General features: G+C 49.4%; 1 protein-coding gene across 1 annotated transcript in view; it reads left to right on the top strand.

Moving 5' to 3' along the window:
• The first annotated feature begins 3,373 nt into the window (after positions 1–3,373).
• The window catches only part of LOC144728931 (uncharacterized), a 46,300-nt gene continuing 27,624 nt past the window's right edge, over positions 3,374–22,049 (top strand). Inside the window, 6 exon segments of the mRNA XM_078608685.1 lie at positions 3,374–3,552; positions 13,353–13,721; positions 15,400–15,547; positions 17,225–17,298; positions 18,952–19,092; positions 20,483–20,587. Coding sequence (XP_078464811.1) covers positions 13,653–13,721; positions 15,400–15,547; positions 17,225–17,298; positions 18,952–19,092; positions 20,483–20,587 — 537 coding nt within the window. The 5' untranslated portion in view covers positions 3,374–3,552; positions 13,353–13,652.

Here is a 22,049-nt window from a genome sequence, read left to right on the forward strand (position 1 = left end):
TTCCCTTCTACGTGACTTTACCGAAAGAACCAAGAAGATGTACCGTACTTGTTGGAAATTCCACATGACGATGGGTGGGGAGCAGACTGTCCACAGGAGGAAAAAGATACACCTGGGCGACACGTGTTTGTGTACTAACGTGGGTGACCACACACACACAATTGAGTGTTTGTGTTGTCATGGCAGCATGTTGACACATCGCTAGGGCACTTTCATCCAACCTGAAGGAAGCTCGCTTTCTTATGTGAACTGGAAACATCTACGGTGACGGATTGTACAAGTAGCTAATTCGTGCTGGGAAATCAATGTTTGTGTTAAATATTGACTTAAAGCTTTCGTGACTGCAGGAATTCATATTCTTTGGGTCTTTCGGTAACGTCACGTAGATAGGTTCAAAGCAAATAACAAAACACTACGACGTTTCGATCGCAACACAAGCGGTCGTCATCCTGATGACTCTTGCAAATTGGACTCATCCCGGTCACTTGAATCCCCACCTGCTTAAACTAAATAAACTTGAAACTGGTCATTTTAAACCAATGTTATCCACCTATGTCATTCAATCTCCCTGCCGTCAACCAGTGGAACTGCTGGATATTTGTTTCCGCCTGAGAACGACCTCTTGTGTTGCGATCGAAACGTCATGATTTATTATTTTTTCTTTTCTTTTATTATTTTTCTACCTACGTGACTTTACCGAAAGAACCAAAGAGTATGGATTGCTGCAGTAACAGAAGCTTCAAATGAAGATCGCACAGTGAATGTGTTTCCATTGATTAGTGTGGCGAGTGTTTTTGAGTTGTGCTTATGAACTTAAAGTGCGCTTAAGTAAGTAATGGGATTTGGCAGCCTGTGTTGATGTGTGTTAGGTTACAACACCACTGACGAATATCTGAACCGGTCCCGGTGCCTCTCCTAGGTCGACTCAGCCTCAAATGAGTACCCGGTTCGGTGCGTAAAACATCGTCTTCATCGGTGCTCACTGACAACACTTGTCCCAACAGTATTCAGGCTTTTTTGGAGATGTTTGTAGGTTATAGGAACACTTTCAAACACTCTGACATTGACAGGTATACACGTGGTTCAATTAACTTTAATGAACATCAGCTTCAGTTTATACGGCGTATAGAAACGACCACATTTAAAGACACAACAGAGGTGAAGAAACTACGATACATATCACGGTCGGCTACGTACGGTGCGAAAGAAGTTCGACATGCAACATACATACGTTGGGGCAGGGTTTCGAGCAGAGAAACATGGGAGAGAGAGAGGAGCAAGACGGCGACGCAGCAGCACATCCCAGGATGAAGTCGCGTCTATTTTAATTGTAATTACTCTGTGCCGCCTGCCTGGTATAGATCTACCTATACAGGTAAAACCTTGGATTGCGAGTAACTTGGTTTGCGAGTGTTTTGCAAGACGAGCAAAATTTGTAAATAAATATTAATTTGATAAACGAGCGAGGTCTTGCAATACGAGCAGTACGTGTATACGCTTTGTCTGCCGATTGTCACGTGATCACAACTGATATACGAGTGCTTTGATATACGAGTGCTTTGGATTACAAACACGTTTCCGGAACGAATTATGCTCGCAATCCAAGGTTTTACCCTGCATATCCAAGGCGCCATCAACGGTACATCACAAAAATAACACAACGAAGAATACATACAGCAAAGAAATGATTCTAGAAAGTATAAAAACTGATGGGTTTTTTTCAATCCATAAAAAAAATCACGGAACAGTTAGCACAGCAGCGCCTGCTTGCCCTTGGCCAACATATATAACATCTTGTTGTAGCAGCTCTCGTTGTGTTCTACCTGGTTCAGCAGTTCCACTGCTGGATTATTTTTTTCCGCCTGAGGACGATCGCTTGTGTTGCGATCGAAACGTCGTGATGTATTATTTTTTATTTTATTTTTCTACCTACGTGACTTTACCGAAAGAATCAAAGAGGATGGATTCCTGCAGTCACGAAAGCTTTACATCAAGATTGAGTTTCCAACCAAAAAAAGTTGTTATTTTTGTACCAGTCTGGTTTTTACTTGTTTGCACAATCTTTCATTCCATGCGTTCCACCAGTTGTGATTTGCTTCTTGGCATGGTTGCATCATGCAAGGTATGCACCACAAAACATATGGCATGTGCTTGATCGAACCGGCTCTTGTTTTGATGGCTCTAGTTTGCCTGCTTAAAACATTTCCTCCGTTCAGTGTTGGGAAAGAAGGCCAATGGGTTGATGGGCTAAAGGACGTATTCATTGTTATAATGGAAAGTTGTATCAAGTTGTGATAATTGCTCTGCACCTCACCGGAGTTAAAACAATAATTTGTTTGGCTATGTCGGGTGGTGGAGGGATAATTTTACCACGTAAGGCCCACTGAGCTTCTATATCATAGGCGACCTGGCCACAAATGATAACTCAGCGAAGTGGCTTATCACGTGGCGATGTATAGCAGCCAAAATACTATAAACGCATTATGTTCATTCTAAATGTGGAGGGAAAAACTGGAGGAAAATCCACGCGACCACCGGGAGAGAGAGAGAGACTCAAAATTTCCAGCAGCAGGCGTCAGGGTCAGGATCGAACCCACGACCTCCTGTATAGCAGGCGAGGTAGTTAACATCTCCTAGCCACTGTTAGGCCACGTGTTTAACCTGTTAAATTGACCGTTAACAATATAGTTCAGCTGGCTCGCTGGGTAGGGCACACCATGGGGCTGGGAGAGGTGATGAGGGCCCACAGAGAGAGAGAGTGGTGACGGAATGGCAGCCCAAGGAGGGATCAACCCAGCTGAGAGCGATGAAATCAGCTTCGTCGGCTGGGGAAGGGGTGGGGGGAGGGGGCGAAATTGGTGAATTCATCACAGCAGTGGATAGAGAATGGCTGAATGCTGTGAATTGAATTATTATACTGATTTGCTCTATGAAATAAAATAAACTGTGCACTATTAAATAGGTGATGCGCGCCTTACGTGTAGTATGAAATTAAGTGTACATGCTGATATATACTATACAATAAAATCGCCGTGCTAATGTGCGTTATGAAATAAGGCGGCGATGCCAATACAGACTGGGAAATTAAGCGGAATACGCGCGTGTGCGTTATGAAATTACGTTGCCATACTAAAGCGGACTATACTATTAAACGCTCTACGCTAATACGCATTATGAAATCAAGCGCCAATTCTCACGTGCACCGAATCAAACGGTCGTGGCCGTACCGCTCTACGATATTGCGCGCCTATACTCATATGCGCTACGATATCAAATGTGAACGGCACGCCTATGTGCGCTGTGAAATTGCGCGTCAACGCTTACCCGCACTGCGATATTGAGCGCGTATGCTAATGCGCGCTATGGAATGTAGACCGCGCGGGCTTGTGGGAGTCGTGCTGTGCATGTCGGCGCGTCTCTGAGCGGGAGAGGACATCGCTACTGCTGCTGTTGTTGTTGTTGCTGCTGCTGCTGCTGCTGTTGTTGTTGTGAGGGGCAGGGCCCTAGGGGGCATTAGCCGAGGAGCTGCCCTCAGTCTCCCCGCGGAGCAAGGTGAGAGAGCCCCATCCCAGACACATCCCCTGCGCTACTCGGATCGCGTGTATCGTCTCATTCCTTGTGTGGTCTTTCTTGCCCATTCTTACCCTGCCCTGCCCCGCCTTGCCATGCCCCTGTATTTCTAGCCTTGCCCTGCCCACACTGGCAGCTATGACGCCTTACCAGTGTATATTCACCTCCATGCCCTCACCATTCCAGACATGCCAATCTATACCCACCCTTGCCAATATTTGCCTTGCCATGCCCATCTCTACCCTACCATGCCCATCTCTACCCTACCATGCCCAGCTGTACCCAACCATGCCCATCTCTACTCTACCATGCCCATCTCTACCCTACAATGCCCATCTCTACCCTACCTTGCCCATCTCTACCCTACCATGCCCATCTCTACCCTACCATGCCCATCTCTACCCTACCATGCCCCTCTCTACCCTACCATGCCCAGCTGTACCCAACCATGCCCATCTCTACTCTACCATGCCCATCTCTACCCTACAATGCCCATCTCTACCCTACCATGCCCATCTCTACCCTACCATGCCCATCTCTACCCTACCATGCCCATCTCTACCGTACCATGCCCATCTCTACCCTACCATGCCCATCTTTACCCTACCTTGCCCATCTCTACCCTACCATGCCCATCTCTACCCTACCATGCCCATCTCTACCCTACCATGCCCATCTCTACCCTACCATGCCCCTCTCTACCCTACCATGCCCAGCTGTACCCAACCATGCCCATCTCTACTCTACCATGCCCATCTCTACCCTACAATGCCCATCTCTACCCTACCATGCCCATCTCTACTCTACCATGCCCATCTCTACCCTACCATGCCCATCTCTACCGTACCATGCCCATCTCTACCCTACCATGCCCATCTTTACCCTACCTTGCCCATCTCTACCCTACCATGCCCATCTTTACCCTACCATGCCCATCTCTACCCTACCTTGCCCATCTCTACCCTACCATGCCCATCTTTACCCTACCTTGCCCATCTCTACCCTGCCATGCCCATCTCTACCCTACCTTGCCCATCTCTACCCTACCATGCCCATCTCTACCCTGCCATGCCCCTCTCTACCCTACCATGCCCATCTCTACCCTACCATGCCCATCTCTACCCTACCATGCCCATCTCTACCCTACCATGCCCTTCTCTACCCTACCATGCCCATCTCTACCCTACCATGCCCATCTCTACCCTACCTTGCCCATCTCTACCCTGCCATGCCCATCTCTACCCTACCTTGCCCATCTCTACCCTACCATGCCCATCTCTACCCTACCATGTCCATCTCTACCCTGCCATGTCCATCTCTACCCTACCATGCCCATCTCTACCCTACCATGCCCCTCTCTACCCTACCTTGCTCATTTCTATCCTACCATGCACATCTCTACCCTACCATGCCCATCTATACCCTACCATGCCCCTCTCTACCCTACCTTGCTCATCTCTACCCTACCATGCACATCTCTACCCTACCATGCCCATCTATACCCTACCATGCCCCTCTCTACCCTACCTTGCTCATCTCTACCCTACCATGCCCATCTCTACCCTACCATGCCCATCTCTACCCTACCATGCCCATCTCTACCCTGCCTTGCTCATCTCTACCCTACCATGCCCATCACTACCCTACCATGCCCATCTCTACCCTGCCTTGCTCATCTCTACCCTACCATGCCCATCTCTACCCTACCATGCCCATCTCTACCCTGCCTTGCTCATCTCTACCCTACCATGCCCATCTCTACCCTACCATGCCCATCTCTACCCTACCATGCCCATCTCTACCCTGCCTTGCTCATCTCTACCCTACCATGCCCATCTCTACCCTACCATGCCCATCTCTACCCTGCCTTGCTCATCTCTACCCTACCATGCCCCTCTCTACCCTACCTTGCTCATCTCTACCCTACCATGCCCATCTCTACCCTGCCTTGCTCATCTCTACCCTACCTTGCCCATCTCGCCCCAGCCCTAATCTGCCCATTCCCTTCTGTGACCTGCTGGTTTCATTTCCTCCCGGTCCCATCACTGCCCATGAATGATCCCTGATATCTGCCCATTCCGTTCATACCCAGCTGTTGTATTCTTTTCCTCTCCCTGCCTGCCAACGCCCATGTCTCTTCCCTCACGCCCTGCCGTGCCCACTGCTAATCACTGTCCACACGCCTGCCCGTTTCCTCCATGCCCTGTCAAATCCCTGTCCATGCTTTTAATCGTCACCCCTGTACTTCCACGTTTCTGCCTCTCCCAGCTCAATTACATTCACTCCCACCCTGCTCATCGCTCCCTCGCCACCCGGCTTCTCGCTGCGTCTTCCCTCGAACTGGGTCCCACTCCCAATTGTAGCCGTGCTCTCCATCCCCACTCACATGCCATGCCCCCCATACGTATCCAATGCTGGGCCCTCCTTCCCCTTTCGCATTGCGCTCCCCAAGGGATGAACTTCGTCATTGGCCGAGTCGTTTCCTCCGGTCGTCCGTTTAAGGCCGGCCTTGTGCATGCGCAAAACGGATGCGATTTTATTTCAATTTGTGCTCGATCCATCCCATGCATCGCTGTGCTGCAGACACCCTCCTCCACCACCACCACAACCGCGCCAGTTCTCGTCTTCAGTTTCTGTGGACAGATTCCCCGAGTGTGCGGTGGAGGGGAGGAGACCGATCCGATGGGAACGGCGAGATGCAATTAATGGGTCCTTTAATGGACCCACGTTTTAGAATGTCGTGGTTGCGGGTCCGTGAGGTGCCATCGCGCACTTATTAGGGCAGTGCTCTTCACTAATTTACAGAGTTGGGGGGGGGGGACACTTTCGCCGATGAGACATCATCAGTGTGAGGGCCGCCACACATTTGACACCAGTGGGGGTGTTGACAGCAGCACGACGATGATGATGATGATGGGGCGGTGTTTTCACTCTTTGTGGATTGTCAGGGGCCGCACTAAAGGCCACCAGGGGCCGCAAGTGGCCCGCGGGCCTCGCGATGATGAACGCTGCGATATAGGGGGAGATTTGCTCGTAGGCACGGAGAGAGAACATCATCTTACCTGGGCAACGCGGGGTCTCTGTAAACCCGTGGCAATAATGATTACGCGGGCGAGGAGTGGCACAGTGGTTAGCGCACCGCACTAAGAAACCAGCCACCTGAGTTGGATTGTTGGCCACGGCTAACTTAATTGCTGAGTGATATCAGAACTGGTCCTGGCTCCTCTTCATCAGCCTGCACTGACCAGCATGGGGAAGTATGGTCAAACAAACACCCCCATGACCGACACTATGTAGGAGGCTTCAGCCTACACTTCTGACTTGGGTTAGGGACTCGCTGCACATACAAACTGAATACGATATTTTCGATTTAAAGCTTTCGTGACTGCAGGGATTCATCTTCTTGGTTCTTTCGGTAAAGTCACGTAGAAGGGAAATAATAAAATAATAAAAATAAAACCTAATAAAATAATTCTCACGACGTTTCGGCCACAACGCAAGTAGCCGTCCTCAGGTGAAGAACAGGTCTGACCTCTTCTCCACCTGAGGGCGGCTACTTGCGTTGTGGCCGAAACGTCGTGAGAATGATTAAATGTTTTATTTTTATTATTTTATTATTTCCATTCTACGTGACTTTACCGAAAGAACCAAGAAGATTAATACGATCTCCTTACAACGGTCATAACCACATCGCCCTGAATCCGCCCCAGTTCGCTAGATCTAGGAAGCCAAGCAGCATAAAAGCCAGGCTGGTTACTCGGAAGGAAGACTTCCCGAGAATGTTCGCTGTTATAGGCTTGAGCTGTGAAGTGACCTGGAGATAGCAGTGCAGCAGTGGATTATTGCATCTATCTGCGCGGATCTTTGAGGCCTTAACTCCGTAATATTTTGTAGATTTTCTCCGGTTACTCTGAATACCTCCCACGTACCAAACATGCATGGAATTGGTCAAACATCCCAATGCAGCAAGACCCTCTTAATAAGGAGCATTGGAACTTATTTAGGGCTTCCTGGGTAAATAAAGGGCATGAAATGAAAACAAACTGTATAGTCACAAGTCCCCTAACCTTACCCCAGAATTCTCACCTCCATTTTTTCTGTAGATTCACATTATCTCCACTTCTATGCAGCGTTGAGCTGGGCAAAGTGGCATATAGCTGTGGTACAACAGTTTAACACGTAGGCTTTCACCACCAATATCCACAATATAGTTTTTTTTAATAATAGAGGTTGTGATACATCACTTTGGAGGCAAGGGTTGATGTATCACGCAGGCTTTTGGAGACACCCAACGCCACTGGCCTACAGGGTTAGCAGAGTACAGCAGGCGGGTTCTCTCTGCGTCGCACTCGTGCGTGTGGATTTACTCCGGGTGCTCGGGTTTCCATTCCATGTGCAGGTTCCGGTGTTCCTGTGTTCCTCCATTTTTAGTGTTGTCATCAGATTGCAGGCGGTTAACTTGACCGTATAATTCCTGTATAATTACGATGATTGCAGCAAGACTCCCCATTTTTAGAGGCTCTGTTCAGATTGTGGATTTTGTTGACAGCTGTATCATCATCATCATCGCCGCCTTCACCGTCGTCATCTCTTTCCCTACATGTGGTGCCAGGAAAGCAGTGGATATATTGGTTCTTGCTATAGAAATGTGGAAACTGTCCGAATGGGTCAGGTCCTCTAACACGTGTGAAGCACTGCTAAATGTACGTTTGAATAAGAAGACACTTTACCTCGAAGCATAACACTATGTAACACAATTTTTGTTCCTGGGTAGTAAGTGTTATTTCGTAATTAGTTATGCCTAAAAAGTATAGAAAAAGGCTATTATTCCCCACAAACTTTGCTTTTGTGAACAGGACAGTGATATTTTGAAATTTACCTTTTTTCAAATAGAAAATTTGCGAATTTGTGTCTTTTCATTCACATAAAGTCAGAAAAAAACATATCAATCAAAATTGACATGTATTTATACTAAACTAATGCAAACATGACTACATTTTTTTTATAAGTGAGTAGTTTTTCGAGATTTACGATTATGCTGTAAATCACTTTCACGAATCAGCCCCCTAATGTAGTCTCCCATTATGTTTTCGTTATACCGTTCTTGGTAGCGGCGTTCAAAGTCCAGTATATCCTGGTGGAAGCGCTTGCCTTGCTCCTCCGAGTACGCTCCCATGCTCTTCTTGAATTTATCAAGATGAGCATCAAGGATATGGACTTTGTGCCGTAGTTCTTCACCAGAGTCTCAACCAGCTCCACATAGTTTTCGACCTTGTGATTGCCAAGGAAGCCACGAACCACTGCGACAAAGCTGTTCCAGGCCACTTTCTCCTTACTAGTGAGCTTCTTGGGGAATTCATTGCACTCCAGGATCTTCTTTATCTGTGGTCCGATGGAGACACCGGCTTTGACCTTTGCCTCAGACAGCTTAGGGAAGAAGTCTTGAAGGTACTTGAAGGCTGCCGACTCTTTATCTACAGCTCTGACAAATTGTTTCACAAGGCCCAATTTGATGTGCAGTGGTGGCATCAGCACCTTCCGGGGGTCCACCAGTGGCTCCCACTTGACGTTGTTCCTCCTCACAGAGAACTCGGTCCGCTGTGGCCAGTCCCGCCTGTGGTTGTGCGCCTTGGTGTCCCCGCTGTCCCAAAGGCAAAGATAGCAGAGAAACTTGGGAAAACCGCCTTGGAGACCCATCAGGAATGCCACCATTTTTAGTCTTCGATGACCTCCCAGCCATACTCATCATACTTCAAGGCGTCCAGCAAGCTCTTGATGTTGTTGTAATCCTCTTTGAGGTGCACCGAGTGAGCCAGGGGAAGAGACGGGTACCTGTTACCATTATGGAGCAGCACGGCTTTGAGGCTCCTGGATGAGCTGTCAATGAAGAGGCGCCACTCATTCTGGTTACAGGTGATTCCGATTGCCTCGAACAGACAAGTCACATTGTAGCAGAGGCAGAGCCCATTTTGACTGGTGAAGAAGCTGCAAAAAGGTTTATGACACTTTCTCTGATCTGCGACTTGCATACTCTCATACGTCAAGTTCCACTGCTTGAGCCTAGATGTCAAAAGCTCTGCATTGGACTTGGTGAGACTAAGATCTCTGATCAAGTCGTTGAGGTCTTTTTGGTTGGGGTAGTATGGGTTTTTCTCCTCAGCTCCACCTCTGAAATTGCCATCTGGATCGACAACGTCTTCCTCACTCTCTGACTTGCTGCTCTCTTCTAAAGACGGCTGCTTTCTCTCCGGAGGAGTGGGTACGGGGAGCTCATGGCAGTGTGGTACCGGAGTGATGGATGAAGGAAGGTCCGGATACGTGATAGCAGGTGCATTCTTGCCAGTCCGACATTTGGAAGGGTCCACCATGCAGAAGTAGCAGTTGCTTGAGTGATCAGTGGGTTCCTGCCAAATTCTTGGGATAACGAACTTCATGGCTCTCTTTTCTTCTCTGTACCATCCTACAAAAATACATTTATTTCACTCATGACTAATGTGTAAGAGATTCTCGCAACTTTTTATATATGATATATTTTTTCAAATATTGAAAATTGTAAAACATTTTAAAATTAAAAACTTTTACAATTTAAAAAAATTGTTACAAATTTCATTACATAAAATTCCGAACAACAATTGTCCATCTTACCTGCCAGAGTTTTTTTGCATTGCTCGCAGGTGAAATGAGCTGTCCAGGGTTTGTCTTGATCCCCGACAGGCATGCCGAAGTATGCCTTGTAGGCCTCACACAGCATAGCAGATGCTTCCACAGAGTACTTTTTCGCTCTTGTCTTGATAAATTGGCCGCAGACAGAGCAAAATGTATCTGCCGGATGCTTGCAGCCTCTTGATGCCATCTCAGAAAAATGCAAATATGTATCCACTTAGGCAGCTGGAACTAAACTGAACTGGTGGGCTTAAGGCCCCTGTATTTATACTACTTTTTATATTACTGGAAAGTTCTAGAATGTTCTAGAAGTTACTCCAAGTTTACTCGGCACTGAATCTATCTGGAATCTTCTGGAAAATAGGTACATTTCAAAATATCACTGTCCTGGTCACGAAAGCAAAGTTTGTGGGGAATAATAGCCATTTCTGTACTTTTGAGGCATAAGCAATTAGGAAATAACACTTCCTACCCAGGAACAAAACAAAATGTTACACAGTGTAATCATTCATTTCACTAAGAGGTCAGTAAATTTTATTTCAGGCTAGCTGGCGTTGTGGTTAGGGCACTAGAGGGGTTATGGTTCAAATCCCGGTCGGGTTTCAACTCAGCCCAGCCATCCCAACTGCAGGATTGGTTAAAATAACATATCACACACTGAGCCGACACCGCTGAGATCATGAGCTAGAACATGGGTGGTCGCCTGCGATTATGCCGCCTTCTCAAGTGTAGTGAGCTGATGGTCTCAACCCATTCACCAGTGGCTGTGCGTAGAAATCATTGCATCAAATTTGGTTCTGCATTTAATTTGGCTAAATTCTAGCTCTGGCAATTATAAATGATTGATTGACTTTGACGTGACAAACATCACCATCACAGGTAGAACGGTTGGGGTAACTGCTTGCCTCTACTGTTTTTGGACCAGAGGTCACTTTGAAGGGATCTCAAAGGTGGGATCTGTGATATCTGTTACCGCGGGCCGTTGTTTAACGTGGAACAGTTCCACTTCACTGTGGGAGTTGCTGGACAGATCACGGGGAATGCGCATGACATGGCGCGACAGAAACAGGAACATGTGGATTCGAGAACAAATTCAGATTAGCGGCACCCTGTTGACTTGTTACGAAAAGTACGTGTGCTTGGTCAGTACACTGCTCGGAAGGGAAGACAGCCCGTTCGTCAAGACTGCCAACAGAGAGGATGACCTCTGCGGAGATGGAGCAGATAAATCGGCTGATATACTGAAGCTAAATGGATTGTTGTATTGTGAGTCTGTGAGCAATGTTGATCACTTTGGAAGACCTTCATCCAGCATTGAATGGCTGATTGCAATGAATGTTGCCTGCAGTGTCCTTCATACCCGTTGCTGTTGTTGCATGCGTAAATGTTATTACTATTCTTGTACAAACCCTCCTTGCTCTCCCACCTCGCACTGCGTCTGCGTCTCTCAACCTTGTGGCCCTGTGCGCTGCTTTAATATTTCGATTTATTAGGTTGGGCTTTAAGTGCTTGTTTGGACTCGCAGTAAAAGTGTTTTAACGCGTGCCCATTACCACGGCGGTGGCCTAAGTGCACTGTGTGTGTGTGAGCAGAGAGCTGGTCTAGGGGTGTGCGTGTTGTTGCGTATGGCAATATGTTCAGGAGCTGAACGCCAATCCCGAGGTCTGATAGCTGCGAGAGGGCTTCAGGAGAGAGTTCCTATAGTTTGTGCTTCCCCTTCGTGGAATGAGTGAAAACCACAGCGGCTTATTTTACATGTCATGTGGCTAACGAGGGCTCATTGGCCCATATCAGATCAGGGACGCTTATCCTCTTGACCTCCTTGAGGGGCTGGGTTCGACGCCAAGTGCCTGCCCCATCCCTAATAAAGCCAGGTTCTCATCCCGCACCTCCCATGAGCGTGGGTGGCTACATACGGTGTGGAAGAAGTTCAGCGCACGTGTATGTTTTTCGTGCGCAGTCAGAGATACTTTTTTAATCGGGTCTCTAGACCAATAGACTGACAGACCGGTGTCTGATCGGGTTCCGTAGAGTTAGAAACATATTTTGACCCACGTGCTCCACATTGTATAAATACATCTACCGCTCAATTTCAATCAACCGCCCCGCTGTTAATCATAAAAAAGCACGTGGAAGTTGTTTCCTTAAATAAATGAGCTAAGCAGAGTTCTATAAACACGGCTGTATTTGAATTAGGTACACGGTTTACTGGTAACCCTGTGTGGAGAGATAATAAAATAAGGGTGTATGCTTTTACAGCACACACACACATGTACACACCACACTCACGTGCGCACACAGCTTTTCGCCAAAACCTGCGCTTCCCACAGCGTTGGCCAGATTGTGTTCGGTTCCGTACCCTAAATTTACATCCCATGGGGCTTAATAATTAGAACATGTTGGGCTGGTATCGGTGTGAGTATTTTTATATTCTCACACCAGAGCACCTCGGTCGAATGTCTTTCTGAGAGAGCAAGCGAGCAAATGAGAGCAATTTAGAGAGTGAGTGGGTGAATAAGGGAGTGAGTGAGTAAGTGAGATAGTCTGTGGATTCCTGACAGAATGAGTGAGTGTCATCAGAAGAGAGTCAATAGGAAAGCAAGTGGGTGAGTGAGCGAGACGAGAGTGAGCACATGAGTGTTATGTGAGAGTGGTGATTGAGTGTAGAGAGTAAGTCAGTAACTGAGTGATTTTTCATTGTGAGAAAGACTGAATCAAACAAATGAGTGAGTGAACAAGTACTGTCTGCGTGAACGTGAACAGGTGAGTCGCCACGTGAGTGAATGAACGAACGACTGTGTGAACGGCGACTGTGTGACGACTGTGTGAACGGGCGAGTGTGGACGTCATTGCGCGAGTGACTGAGTGAACGAGCAAGTGACTAGCTCGAACGACTGAACAAAGCCGGGTGACCAAGTTGAGCAAGGAACTTGGCTGAGTAAGCGAGCGGGGACCTCTCACCAACCACACGGCTCCGTGCGGTCATCTCCTCACGCCCACCACCGATCCCCGCGCTCCGCTCCGTCCGCCCACCTCTCCTCGCGGCGGCTCGCTTAATGGACTGGCTCAGGCGGCTCATGCTGTGCCCCCGGCGCGCGTGCGTGCCGCTCGGAGCGCAGGCTTGCCCGGCACTCGCGTGCCTCGATCGGCACCCGCGGCGGCGTCGGCAGCGCAGCAGCGGCGACGCCGGCAGCGCCAGCAGCAGCGGCGGCAGGAGGAGGAGGAGGAAGAGGGACCGGCGTTGCTGCGGCTCCGGCTGCGGTTGTGGCGGAGAGAGGGCGGTGTGGCCGTGCCTGGCCCGGCTGCATGATGGGGCAGCAGCAGCAGCAGGAGGAGGAGGAGGGGGGGGCGGTCAGGTGGCTGCGTCGCTGAGCCCCCGGGCGGGGAGGGGGCTGCTGTGCCCCCCGGCGCGAGGGGAGATGAGCGGGGGACCCGGGCAGACGGACATCCTGGCCATCGGCTTCCTGGTGAAGGAACGCTGGAAAGTGGTAACGGCACTCGCAGACGCACTCTGTCTGTCTCTCGCCCTCTCTCTCTCTCTCCACATTGGGATTATACGTAGAAGTGGAGCGGCAGCAGCGATTGTCAACTCCTCCTGGCAGACCGATGCCCGCTTGCAGGCCAGGTGCTGAAGTCACCTTGTGGCACACAGGGACAGCTGCCACTGAGGGTGTCCTTTAAAATGTGTTGAGATGTGATGCAAGGGGCTTATGGCATGCAAACCCTGTTGGAGATGCTCTGGCGTAATGGGCGATTAAGAACCAGGCTACAGTCTACATGAGTGGTTTTTGTTTTTATGAAAAAATTTATTGTTTAAAATTTTATTCACTTTATTATTATTTTCATCTTCATGACTTTACCGAAAGAACCAAAGAATATGAATAATTGTCTCGTGCCTATGCCGATGGCGCTTTTATTGCGTCGGTAGCAGTGGCGGTTGTGGTGGTTTTGCTGAGGCTGTGATGCATATTGATGGTGGTGGTCATCATGGCAGCGATGTTAACGGCAATTGTGTTGTGTTGATAATAGCAGTGGTGTTGTCTGAACGGTAAGACTGATGTGTTGGTGATGGAGGGTAATGATGGTGTTGTGTGGGCTTTGGTTACTGTGTTGAAATCCAGCACCGTGTCACTGACACCATTGGAGATGAGCAATACCAAAGTTTGACTAGATTTTATCCATTCAGAGTTTCGGATATCCAAAGATGCTTGGGCACATTACAAACACATGGACACGCACACAAACACAAATGGATCCACATTGAAAAGCACAAAGGCACCCCCCCCCTCCCCCCCCGTATAACCTTAGCGCAGACTGTTGGGGCAAGTGATGTTCGCGAGCACCTGTGAAGGCCGGCACGGCACACAAAGGGTTGTCGGTGGTCAACTTCACGCCTGGTCGCCTTTTGTTTCCCTAGTGGCAATGTTTGCACATCGCATCAGGTACTCATTTGAGGCTGAGTTGACCTAGGGGAGGCCCATGACAGGTTCAGATAAACGTCACTGGTGTTTGGCCGTGAGTGGGATTTGAACTCGGGTTGTATGTATGTTGAATTTCTTTTGCACTGTACGTAGCTAAACCTACTAATCGCAGGTGCGGGGAAAGGACAACAAACTAAACACAAAAAGCATTCTATAGAAATGAGTCCTTCCCCCGCACCTCCGATTAGCAAGGTTGGCTACGTATGGTGCGAAAGAAGTTCAACATGCATATATACATCAGCTTCATAGAGTAGTGCACGGACCACTGCATCATTGCTCCCCACAGAAAAACACAGACACATGGACACACAATTGGACTGGAGACACACGCACACACACACAAGGTTACACAGACAGACACACATGTACACAGACACACGCACGGGGCCTGGGAACATGGCGGTGAGGTATGGGTTCACTTCCCAATCAAGGAATGTTGATGGTGGTTATCTACGTCCTCACTGTAGATGAATATCTGTGGCTAATGAATCAGATGCCTTCCGTAACCCCCCTTCCCAATTGTTGGCTCACGGAGCCTCTCAAGATAGCCGTCGTATTAGGTGACTTTAACGCCAGAGTGGGTTATGGTGTTTGCACTTGGGCAGGCGTGATGGACGGTATAGGCTGTATGCACCGTCTCTTCTCCCCCCCTTCCACCCCCACGTGTGTGTGTGTGCTGCCGTAGCTGAAGAAAATTGGGGGCGGGGGTTTTGGTGAGATTTACGAGGCCGTGGACTTGGAGTCTCGCGAGAGCGTCGCCCTCAAAGTCGAGTCGGCCACGCAGCCCAAGCAGGTGCTGCGCATGGAGGTGGCCGTGCTCAAGAAGCTGCAGGGTGACTCTCGCTGGCTCGCTCGCTCGCTCACTCAGAACCTCGCTCACTCAGAACCTCGCTCACTCAGAATCTCGCTCACTCACTCAGAACCTCGCTCGCTCAAAACCTCGCTCACTCAAAACCTCGTTCACTCAGAACCTCGCTCACGCAGAACCTCGCTCACTCAAAACCTCGCTCACTCATAACCTCGCTCGCTCAAAACCTCGCTCACTCAGAACCTCGCTCACTCAAAACCTCGCTCGCTCAAAACCTCGCTCACTCAAAACCTCGCTCACTCAGAACCTGGCTCACTCAAAACCTCGCTCACTCAGAACCTGGCTCACTCAGAACCTCGCTCACTCACTCAGAACCTCGCTCACTAAAAATCTCACTCACTCAGAACCTCGCTCACTCAAAACCTCGCTCACTCAAAACCTCGCTCACTCAGAACCTGGCTCACTCAGAACCTCGCTCACTCACTCAGAACCTCGCTCACTAAAAATCTCACTCACTCAGAACCTCGCTCACTCAAAACCTCGCTCACTCAAAACCTCGCTCACTCAGAACCTCGCTCACTCACTCAGAACCTCGCTCACTAAAAATCTCACTCACTCAGAACCTCGCTCACTCAAAACCTCGCTCACTCAAAACCTCGCTCACTCAGAACCTCGCTCACTCACTCAGAACCTCGCTCACTCAAAACCTCGCTCACTCAAAACCTCGCTCACTCAAAACCTCGCTCACTCAAAACCTCGCTCACTCAAAATCTCGCTCGCTCACTCAGAACCTCGCTCACTCAAAACCTCGCTCACTCAAAACCTCGCTCACTCAAAACCTCGCTCACTCAAAACTCGCTCACTCCAAATCTCGCTCACTCATTCAAAACCTCGCTCACTCAAAACCTCGCTCACTCAAAACTCGCTCACTCAAAATCTCGCTCACTCATTCAAAACCTCGCTCACTCAAAACCTCGCTCACTCAAAACCTCGCTCACTCAAAATCTCGCTCGCTCACTCAGAACCTCGCTCACTCAAAACCTCGCTCACTCAAACCTCGCTCACTCAAAACCTCGCTCACTCAAAACTCGCTCACTCCAAATCTCGCTCACTCATTCAAAACCTCGCTCACTCAAAACCTCGCTCACTCAAAACTCGCTCACTCAAAATCTCGCTCACTCATTCAAAACCTCGCTCACTCAAAACCTCGCTCACTCAAAACTCGCTCACTCAAAATCTCGCTCACTCATTCAAAACCTCGCTCACTCAAAACCTCGCTCACTCACTAAGAACCTCGCTCACTCACTCAGAACCTCGCTTGCGCTCGCTCACAACCTCACTCAGAACCTCACTCGCTGTCGCTCAGAACCTCGCTCACTCACTCAGAACCTCGCTCGTTCGCGCCCAGAACCTCGGTCGCTTGGTCACTCACAACCTCGCTCGCTCGCTCTCACTCACAACTTCGCTCGCTGTCGCTCAAAACCTCGCTCGCTCAGATCCTCGCTCGCCGCCGCTCAGTGAACACTCACTCACTTACTCGCCGGCACACTCGGTTGCTCACACTTACTCAATGGCACACTCGGTTGCTCACACTTACTCAATGGCACACTCGGTTGTTGCTCACACTTACTCAATGGCACACTCGGTTGCTCACACTTACTCAATGGCACACTCAGTCGCTCACTGGCCGACCTCTCTGCAGGCAAGGACCATGTGTGTCAGTTCATCGGATGCGGCCGCAATGACAAATTCAACTACGTCGTCATGGAGCTGCAGGTGACAACCCCCGTCCTCAGCCCCGTCTCTCTGTCTCTCTCACTCCAACGCTCCTCATCTCTTTCTCTCCATCATCGCCCCCCGCTCCCCGTTCTTGTTTTATCTCCCTCCGTCTTCTTACCCCAGTTTCCCTGTCTCTCTTTCTCGCCATCTCTCCTTGTCCCCCTGCACCTGTTTCGCTGTCTCCCTCTCTCCCTGCCTCCCTGTTTCAAACCTTGGCGACCGTTGTCACGGTCTCTGCTCTCCTCGTTGTCTTGCTGCCTCCTGTCTGCCTTCTTTCTTTCTGTCAGCTCATCTTGTGAAATTGTCTCCCGGCCAACGCGCGTGTGTATGTACCAAGGCCGTAGCCATGGCGTCAACATTGGGGGGGACCAAATCTTCCAGGGGGTCTGGGGGTCCCCCCCCCCCAGAAAAATAAATCAAAATTTGAAAACGAATTTCCTGCCTAAAATATAAAAAAAAAATCACTAACACACAGGATGGACTTTTTTTTTTTACAATAATGTCTAATCGTGTATTGTATTACATTGCTCTGTTTTTCCTTTTTTTACCTTTTCTTGTTTCATTGTATGTAATGGCAGAGATTAGGGATTAATAAAGTACATTTTGGCAGAGATTAGGGATTAATAAAGTACATTTTGGCAGAGATTAGGGATTAATAAAGTACATTTTGGCAGAGATTAGGGATTAATAAAGTACATTTTGACCATATTTGAATATTGGGGGGGGGGATGTGCCCCCCCCCCCATATATATTATAATTGCGGCCTTGGTATGTACGCCCGGGCATGTGGATATAACTCGTGCGTGTGGATACACCCGTGTGTGCGCGTATCCGTAAGCCTTGTTTAAATATATATGTGAAATCTGAGTGGTGCCATGTGCTGATGTGCACTATAATCCAGCCACATGATTAAGATTGTTGATGCCGACCTTGACTTGTCTTACCGCCACTGCAAGTCGTCTGGGAAAACCTCCCAAGGTGTGTGTGTGTAGAGTGGGGCACGTTTATACGTCATCACTGACTCCTATTCCTATGTTTGGGTCTTGTGTGTTAACCCGTGTGTGTATTTCACGTCAGTGTGTGCGGGTGTGGGGAGCTGCAGTCTAGCGGTTAGCGCACTTGGCCTACGAACTCGGTAACCCGAGTTCAATTCTCGCTCACGATTATCTGGACCGGTCCTGAGCCCCCCCTAGGTTGAATCGGCCTCCAATGAGTATCTGGTGCGGTGTGTAAATATCGCCACTGGGGAGACAAAGGCCACCCACCCCCTCGTGTGCTGTGCTGGCCTTCATAGGTGCTACTGGCTAAACAGCACTTGCCCCTAAAGTTTGTTAAGGCTATAGGAGGGATCTTTGAATGTGCGTTTGAACTGGGAGTGGTAGTGCAGTGATAAGCACACTGCACTACATATCTAGTGAGCCAGGTTCAATACCCTTTCATGAACAGCATCAATACCTGGTAAACACGTGTTAAACGACGTCACGATCGAGGAGACGCATGCCTCCGGCCGTAGTTGGCTTCTGGCCCCACCAACCCCCCACCGCACCCCCCACCCCACCCCCCCCACACCTCCCTCGTTTGTCTCTCCGGCCCGCATCGTGCTCCGTGACCCCGTGTTTTGTCTCCGCACCTTCGCTGTCACTCGCGCAGGGCCGCAACCTGGCGGACTTGCGCAGGAGCCAGGCGCGTGGCACGTTCAGCCTGAGCACCACTCTGCGCCTGGGCAAGCAGATGCTCGAAGCCATAGAGAGCATCCACAGCCTGGGCTTCCTGCACCGGGACATCAAGCCTGTGAGACCCGCACCCTCGTGTGTGTGTGCGTGTGTGTGTGTGTGTGGGTGTGTGTGTGGGTGTGTGGGTGTGTGCGTGCGTGTGTGCGTGTGTGCGTGCGTGTGTGCGTGTGTGGGTGTGTGGGTGGTGCTGGTCACCCACCCCCTTGTGTTCCGTTCCGGCCTTCATCGGTGCTCGTTAACAGCATTTGCCCCAACAGTCTGTTAGGGCTATACGGGGGGAATCTTTGCCTTTGCGTGTGTGGGTGTGTGCGTGGGGAATGGTGGTGCAGTGGTTAGCGCGCTTTGCTACGAACCCGGCGACCCGAGGTTGATTTCCGCTCACGACCAATAACAGTTACGATTTTTCTGAACCAGTTTTGGGCATCTCCCTCGGTCGACTCAGCCTCAATTGAGTACCTGGTGCGATGTGTAAAAACATTGCCACGAGGGAGAGCAAGGCGGCCCCGTATGGTGCTGGCCACCCACCTCCTCGTGTGCCTTTGCCGGCCTTCATAGGTGCTCGCTAACAGCACTTGCCCCAACAGTCTGTTCAGGCTATATGGGTGATCTTTGGGGAGCGGTGACGCAGTGGCTAGCGTGCTTTGCTATGAACCTGGTGACCCGAGTTCGATTCCTGCTCATGACCAATAACAGTTACGATTTTTCTGAAGGTCGAATCAGCCTCATATGAGAACATGGTGCAGTGTATAAACATTAGCATCGGGGTGACGAAGGTGGCCGGGCGTGGTGCCAGCCACCTATTGCCTTGTGTGCCGAGCGTGGATGAATAGACGCCCACAGTAATCGCCCCAACAGTCTGTTGATGGCTATACGGAGAATCTTTGTCTTGTGCGTGAGGGTGGGGCTGGATATGTTACCTTCACAAACCTCCTACTGTAGCTATGTACAGTCTGTTCTCCTTTAACGCGGTAGTTGCGTTCCACAAGAACACCGCGTTATTGAAATCTCGCGTTATAATAAATAATGTATATCATAGGGTAAAGCACAGTCTGCGATAACACGTGAGATGCGTACGCAGGATGAGCAAAGACCGAGGCGCGTGGGTAGCATCTAGAAGCATCCAGCAGCATCCCGCCTTGTGCAATGATGCTACGCCGATGCAGCCGTACAACCGCTTATTCTTACTCGCGCGGCGTAGTTCTGTTCACTCAATCGCGTGGCATCCAATTCACATCCGCGTTATAAAAGATGTGTTCTCTAATACACGCATCGCGTTATATCCAATTCGCGTTATGAAAACAACATGCGTTACAGGAAAACAGATTGTACCTGCATTTGTGTGCCAATAATCTGTGTGTGACCATATTTGTAATATTGTTCCTATATCTGTCTATGTGTGTGTGTGTGTGCCGGTATCTGTGTGTGTGTGTGTGTGCGTGCGCCCACAGTCCAACTTCGCCATGGGCCGGCTGCCTGGCACGCACAGAAACTGCTACATGCTGGACTTTGGGCTGGCGCGCCAGTACACCAGCTCCACTGGGGAAGTCCGGCCGGTAATGCTGCCCAGCGGTGTAGCACACGCACCAGCGCAAGAAGGCGGTCCGATGCGTTTCAGTGAGCCCCTCACGTTTTGTCAAACGTGCACGTGCAGCCCTTTTGTCCATCCCCCTGCTGAACGGAAGTCTTCCCACGCCGTTGCCGGTCGGTGTGGTAAATGGACCATCAGTGCGGGTTGGTAAAGGCAGGCAGCGTAAGGTGTGGAAGCACAGAAGTATGGTACAATGATGTAATTTGCTGCACCGCCTCAGGTAGCAGTGTTTACAGGGTGCCCGCTATAAGGAGGAGAATGTGGTACATTGTGCTTTATTAGGAAGCCACTGGGGCTATGCACTTTTAAATCTAGATTGAAAACTCATATCTTTAGAACTGCTTTTTGTGTTTAGTTTGTTGTCCTTCCCCCGCACCTCCGAATAGCACGTGCGGTACAAAAGAATTTCCACATACATATACGTAATGGCTTGGTTGGGAAAACCCTTGCTAAACCGGTCCATCTCCGGTACTCAATCAACACGGACCACAGACGCTCACCGTGGCTGGGCCATGGGGTGGGTTGCCAGCACCCACCGACCTTACGGCGTCGCCAAGGCGTTAAGCCAGGTCCCAAATATCCGTGGGAAATTCCGAAATGTAAGCAAAGTTAAGAAACGAATTGTGTTCGGAGATTAAGATTAATAAGCAAATGGCTGCACGGACGCATACACACGAATGAATGCACGGTGATGTCGTACGTCGGAGGTTGCTCCCTCTATTCTATTTAAGACAATTTAAGAATAGAATAGCATGGTTTAAGGTTTTGTAGTGTTCACAGATGTATGGACATACTCATTATGCAATATTACATCCGTGCATCTGAGAACAACACGATGATATTTCCTTGGCATAGCAATAGGTATTACGTCAGCTCCCTTAAAAATAACTAATGCTGGATTACCAAGGCATTATATATACCTTCCGACATAGCCGGGTGGTACACTCAGGGGCCTGGTATTTTGTCGCACCACTGAGCCAGCTTCACTGAGATGCTGGGTTCATGTTTGGGTTTCAGCCGCCCGTGATTAACCCACGTCAGTGGTCGCCAACCTGAGGCTCTTTAAGGACTGCAGTGTGCGGCTTTTGAAATTCGAAAAAAAATACTATCTTGTTGTTTTGGTTGCCGACCCCTGACCATGGAAGTCCAGTTCACCATGGATAGGGGTTGGCAATCTGCAGCTCCAGAGCCGCTTGCGGCTCGTAAAAAAATTCTTCGTTGAGGTTATTTATTACGGACCGTTCCGTCTTCACATGCATTGCGTTTTTTTTTTACCAATTTCTAAAAACAATTGCCGCTCTTGTTGTTTTGGTTGCCGACCCCAGACCTAGGTTGTCACCTGTAGCAAGGTCGTGGTCTCGGCCTGTTCACCAGTGACTAAGCAGACAAAAACCTACAGTAAATTTGGTTTTTCACTGACTTTGTTG

The sequence above is a fragment of the Lampetra planeri genome, chromosome 30 (assembly GCF_965212315.1).
Source record: "Lampetra planeri chromosome 30, kcLamPlan1.2.h2, whole genome shotgun sequence".
Taxonomy (NCBI): domain Eukaryota; kingdom Metazoa; phylum Chordata; class Hyperoartia; order Petromyzontiformes; family Petromyzontidae; genus Lampetra; species Lampetra planeri.